Here is a 5,771-nt window from a genome sequence, read left to right as displayed (position 1 = left end):
ATGGCCCCTCTCCGAGCTCTCTCCTCCGTCCTCCTCCTGCTCCTCGTGCAGCACGCGCGCACAGCGAGGGCGAGCACGCTGGAGGACACGTGCAGGCTCGTCGGCACCGGGGGGGCGCAGGACTACGACTTTTGCGTGAAGACGCTGGGGGCGGACCCGGCGAGCGCGACGGCTGACGAGCTCGGCCTGGCCGTCATCGCGTTGAGGATGGCCAGGGCGACCGCCAAGGCCACCGGCGACCACATCGCCCAGCTGCAGGCCGCCGAGACGTCGCCCCGGTGGCGCCTGGGGCTGGACGAGTGCGCCAAGGATTACGCCTGGACCGTGAGCCGGCTGGGGCGCGCCGCCAAGGACTTCGCCACGGGCGGGGACGAGGACAGGCTGACGGAGGTGACCGCCTTGCTGGAGGTTCGTGGCACGCCGGTGCGCTGTGACAAGATGTTCGCCTTCTGGGCCGGCGAGAGCTCGCCGCTGACCGACGCGGACCGCGAGCTGGACGGTGTGATCGAGCTGGCGTTTAATATCTTGTGGCATGCCGTAAACAATGGGGCAAAATGAGCAAGTAGCAGAGGCCTTCTTCTACCTCCGGAAGAAAAATGATCATCTTTTCCAGCAGTGAAATATGTGATGTGCAACAATATAATGAGTAATAATAAATAACTTGACAATTTCCAATGGAGATTGTAGAAAGCTGTGGTGTTATCAGTATTTATTTATTTCAAAAATGAAGCGGAATATTTCTCTGATTCACAAGAGTTCAGATCAGGCGAGGAAGGTTTACCGTTCGAGTCGCAAAAATGGCAATCCTACTCTTACTCTAGACCTTTCACTTCCAGTTGATCTCAACCAAAATTCTACTGCTTGGCCTGTCTGAACTGAAGCATCTAAAAACACGGAGGAGGCCTGAAGAGATCTTTACATACAGCTCAATCAGACGGAGAGCTGCCCCTCCGCTGGCTCGGCGACCTTAGGCTTCGGCTTGGGCTTCTCGACGACGATCGCTTGCGTGGTGAGGACCATTCCGGACACCGAGGCAGCGTTCTGGAGCGCGCATCTCGTCACCTTGGCGGGGTCGATGACGCCCGACTCGATCAGGTTCTCGTACTTGTCGGTCATCGCGTTGTAACCCATCTCCCACTCGCTCTCCCTGATCTTCTCGATCACGACCTCCCCTTCCACTCCGGCGTTGTTGGCGATCAGTGACGCCGGTGCTTGCAATGCCTGAAGAATCGACAAATTAATGTAAGTACTGTACACAGGTGTTATTCCACATTTCTAGAGATATACAATCCCGACAAGTACTAAAGTATTGTGGCTCACATCCTTAGCCTGAAACCTTATTCAGTCAGAACATCAACTTTTAACATGTCTAACTATCCTAAATGATTGTCCTTGGTTGCATTCTCTATCAGTATAGACAAGCATGTGTGGAACATACCATTATCAGGTTAGTTTTCTGGTAAATGCAATTTCTACCATCAGTTTCCATGAAAGAGATCAATGTAGTTCAGTCCATCAACATATCGATATGTAAGCAAGTTACCTTTTGAATGATGTCAGCACCAAGGCGCTCATCATGGTCTTCGATGGTTTCTTTGATCGCGGGGACGTAAGTAGACAGGTGCACATACGCCGCACCACCACCGGGAACAATGCCCTCCTCGATGGCTGCGAAAGTGGCATTCTTCGCGTCCTCAATCCGCAGCTGACGGTCCTCGAGCTCTGTCTCGGTTGTTGCTCCAACCTTGATGACGGCCACACCACCAGAAAGCTTGGCAATCCTCTCAGCCAATTTCTCAGAGTCATAGATGGAATCAGTTTCAGAAAGCTCCTTCTTTAGCTGTGCAACCCTCGCCTGGATCTCGTCTTTGCTAGCCGCATCTGCTATGAGGGTAGTTGTAGTCTGATGGATTGTGATTTTCCTTGCTGTCCCAAGTTGATCTACTGTTGCATTCTCAACCAACAGACCAAGATCCTTCGCTAGGTACTCAGCGCCTGAAAGTAGTTGTAGGATAAGTAAATGTTTAAGAAATCGGGAAAGATAACAAGATTAAAAAAAAGGGCACTCCTTGTAAACAAACTAAGAACGAAAAGAACGTCAGTACTGGTTGCAGGACGAACCTGTCACGATGGCAATATCCTGAAGGACAGCCTTCCGCCGCTCACCAAAACTTGGGGCTTTGATCGCCGCAACATTAATAATACCTCTGAGCTTGTTAACAACAAGAGTCGCCAAAGCTTCACCAGTAATGTCCTCAGCTACAATAAACAGCGGGCATCTCAACTGTGTAGTCTGCTCCAGAAGTGGAATGATTTCCTTTATGCTTGTGATCTTCTGATCAGTTATAAGAACTCTAGCGTTCTCAAACTCCACAATAGATTTCTCAAGGTTTGTCACAAATTGAGGGGAAATGTAGCCTCGGTCAATCTGCGCCAAAATTTAAGAAAGCTTCAGGAAGAGAGAGAATGTGACAGCATATATGCATTGATAACACGTCTAAACATGTGAAACTGCTATTTGATATAAAGGAGATGAAAATACAGGCTGAATTTTCAACAAACCTCCATTCCTTCTTCAACATCAACAGTAGTCTCAAAAGATGAAGATGACTCGATCGAAAGGACACCATCTGGGCCCACTTTGTCAATGGCATCAGCAATCATGGCTCCGATAAGTTCATCGTTACCAGCAGAGATAGAGGCAACAGCTGTAATACAGATCAGAATCCAAGTTAGGAACCTATTATCTGAATCATCAAACAAAGGCAACAGCCGCACTAAAGCACAAACGTCAAATTAGGCGCCTATTATCTTCTGAATCCTCTTTTTTTTTAAACTCAAGCCTCACTTTTAGAAAGACTACCTTGTTGTCACAAGGCTAAGCTATGTACAATAAGAAATACAATGTAGACCATGAGAGAAACAACTATCACCTTTGATATCACCACTGCCCTTGACTGGTCTAGCTTTTCTTTCAAGCTCTTCGATCAGACCCTGGACAGTTTTGTCTATTCCTTTCTTAAGCGATACAGGGTTTGCACCAGAAGTTACACTCAAAATGCCCAGCTTGATGATTTCTCGAGCAAGGACACAAGCAGTCGTAGTCCCATCACCAGCAGAATCATTGGTCTTACTAGCAACCTTCAATCATGAACAAGTGGACAACATGCATTAGGAATTGTGATTGCTGGAATAACATAAGAATATAATATACATCTTAATAAAAAGCAAGTCACCTCACGAATCAGAGCTGCACCAGCATTTTCCATTGGGTTAGCTAGCTCAATAGCACGGGCAATGGTAACACCATCGTTCACCACTTTGGGGTTGCCATACTCATCCAGCACTACGTTCCTCCCTGTAAAACGTTCAAAGATTAGAGCTTGCATGACAAAGATCTGCAATTTAACACCAACATTTCTTCTTTCGTTTCAGAAAATGAAAAAAAAATCATTGCCTCCGCATTGATAAATGCACACAGCCTCAGGTTTCATACAAAGTCAATTGCCAATTGGCAAACAAAAATTAAGTAGCTAGTTAATTTCTTTTTATTCAGTATGAAAAAATTGTACTATTGGTATTTATGCAAATAATACGAAATGTGCGTGTGTCTGTGTGTTCGGTGTTGTTTGGTCTTGTATTGCTTAGTAATCTTATAACAAGTCCTAGATTCTATATAACACTCTTGTGCAAACTATTGTCCTGGACTTTGATATGGTACGGCAATTTGGTACAGTGTGAAAGAAATCTAGAAAGACAGGTTGTGTTCAATCTTGGTACGCCTTAGAGTCTAAAACTGTTTCTAGATTGTACGATTGTTGATTAGAATTCCTTAACTATGCATGTTTCAATTCGATCCATGCTTGTGACATATTTTGTACAGTACTCTGTTTTAATTCAGAGTCTTGCAGTCCAGTAAGCATTATGCACCATCACCACCAAGGGGACAGTGTCAAACCCCAAAATTACAATGTTCTTTGCTTCATGCTATTTTGTGGCTCTGTTAACTCAAAATTGGGTCACACAACAGACCGCGGCGCGCAGAAGATGCCGATTATGAAATGAAAAATTAGCTAGCACGTAGTCAGGTTTGGCAGCAGATACTGAACATGTGGAACTTTCTGACAACCTTATCATGAAGCTAGCTAGGGGACACCACAGTAACACGGAAAAGCTAGTGGTTCAGGAATGAAAGGCGAGCTGCAATTAGATAGGCGGCTGAGCATCACCTCGCGGGCCGAGGGTGACGCCGACGGCGCTGGCGAGCTTCTCGACGCCGGCCTGGAGCGCGGCGCGGGACTTCTGGTCGAAGGCGATTTCCTTGGCGTCCGCGCGCACCACCAGCCGCGACGAGCGGCCGTTCTTGGACCTCCTCAGCCTCCCCTGCTCATTACACCCAACAGCACATGTCACAACCTTTACCAATTTCACATCAACCCGGGGAGAAAAATGGGGACAAATTCGAGCGGGCAATCACAACTTCGCAAGAACACACAATTCATGGAAAAAACACATGCGGAAATTCGGCCAACGAGGCCGCAGATTGAGGGGCGAGCAGGGGAATGCGGGACGGTGTGGAGGGACGGCGCGTGAGAGAGGGGCGGGCGGGGGTTACCTGGGAGGAGAAGGAGCGGAGGAGGGAGGCGGTGGAGATGGCGTTGGCCGACGCCATTGGGGGCGGGGGCGAGCTGAGCTGAGGTGAGGTGAGGTGAGGATAAGGTGGAGGCAGGGGAGGAGGAGGGACTTGATGAGGCAGAACGGTGAGGGAGGGGGTTTAGGGATGAGGTTGCGTGGCTTTATATGGGGATGGAGGACAGGGTTTGGAGGCAGAGGGGTTGAGGCGTCTCGCGAACGTTCAACATATTTTTTTGTTACATAGGAGTATTTAGGGGGCTTTTGGCATGGGCAAAGGTGAAAATGGTGTGGATTTGAATTTTGTATTCTAAGATGTAGATTATGGAATTGATTGTATGCATGAGCGCAATATATTCGAATTTGGGTTGGTCGATTCATGGGAGAAGGAAGGAGGAGATGAGGAGCGGCACTGAGGCCGCGAACGGGGGCGCTGGGGCAAGCGTAGCGATGCCTGGGGGCACGCTGGCAAGGCCTTGTCCAAGAACGAACCATGGTCAGAGACGATGCAGCTCGCAGCGATGTCTCAGGCGGAGGCGGGTCGGAGCTTCACGATTCAATTGCGGGCTATCCGGAGAAATATAGTGCGCGCGAGCTTTAGGGGGATGGTCGAGGGAGACGAATGCACGACGATGGGTGGAGCTGAGGGAAGGGTGGGGCCACAAGGCTAGTGCAGGAGGGGCGGTGGCCACAAGTGACAAAGGCAGGTGGATCGACCGGTGGCAGTAGGGGAAACTGAAGAAAGGAGATAAGCATTAGACTAGTTGCCGCAGACAAGGGCACATGAGTCGTTGGATTTCCGTCACGGGGCTGACAAATCAACTGACCACCAATTATTTTTCAAACAACTTGCGACCAGCCGGTCCCCTACATGAGATATATGCATGATCAACATTCGAATAAAGTTTGATACTATAGTTATAGATAAGCATGCGAGATCAACATTTGAATAAACTAATTCTAGATTATTCGAATAAGCAATAACCTTTTGTTTGGCTCATATAGGACCTAAGAAGCAAAAAAGAGAACCCTAGCATTCAGTTCCATTTTTGATTACTTGTTTGATTTCACTATAATTTCTTTTATGATGACTTTTATGTATGTGTTGCATATTGATTAAGTCAGTCATCGGTTCATAA

General features: G+C 48.0%; 1 protein-coding gene and 1 pseudogene across 1 annotated transcript; one reads left to right on the top strand and one right to left on the bottom strand.

Annotated features, from left to right (window-relative positions):
- LOC123055524 (putative invertase inhibitor) lies at window positions 1–475 on the top strand (annotated as a pseudogene).
- Window positions 476–681: 206 nt separating this feature from the next.
- LOC123051176 (ruBisCO large subunit-binding protein subunit alpha, chloroplastic-like) lies at window positions 682–4,807 on the bottom strand. Its single transcript, XM_044473981.1, has 8 exons — window positions 4,616–4,807; window positions 4,230–4,383; window positions 3,237–3,358; window positions 2,934–3,141; window positions 2,563–2,708; window positions 2,122–2,428; window positions 1,544–1,995; window positions 682–1,221 (listed from the first exon to the last, which is right to left on the bottom strand). The coding sequence occupies exons 1-8, from the start codon at window positions 4,670–4,672 to the stop codon at window positions 931–933; spliced, it is 1,737 nt and encodes a 578-aa protein (XP_044329916.1). The 5' UTR covers window positions 4,673–4,807; the 3' UTR covers window positions 682–930.
- Window positions 4,808–5,771: the final 964 nt, after the last annotated feature.

This window comes from Triticum aestivum, chromosome 2D (genome assembly GCF_018294505.1).
Source record: "Triticum aestivum cultivar Chinese Spring chromosome 2D, IWGSC CS RefSeq v2.1, whole genome shotgun sequence".
NCBI classification, from domain to species: domain Eukaryota; kingdom Viridiplantae; phylum Streptophyta; class Magnoliopsida; order Poales; family Poaceae; genus Triticum; species Triticum aestivum.
This window is presented reverse-complemented; position numbering and strand designations above follow the sequence as displayed.

Coding starts and splice junctions, on each gene's coding strand:
- LOC123051176 (XM_044473981.1), bottom strand. CDS start 4,672: ATGGCGTCGGCCAACGCCATCTCCACCGCCTCCCTCCTCCGCTCCTTC. Junction 2,429..2,562: donor ATGTTGAAGAAGGAATGGAG/GTTTGTTGAAAA, acceptor ATTTTGGCGCAG/ATTGACCGAGGCTACATTTC. Junction 1,222..1,543: donor GTGCTGACATCATTCAAAAG/GTAACTTGCTTA, acceptor TCGATTCTTCAG/GCATTGCAAGCACCGGCGTC.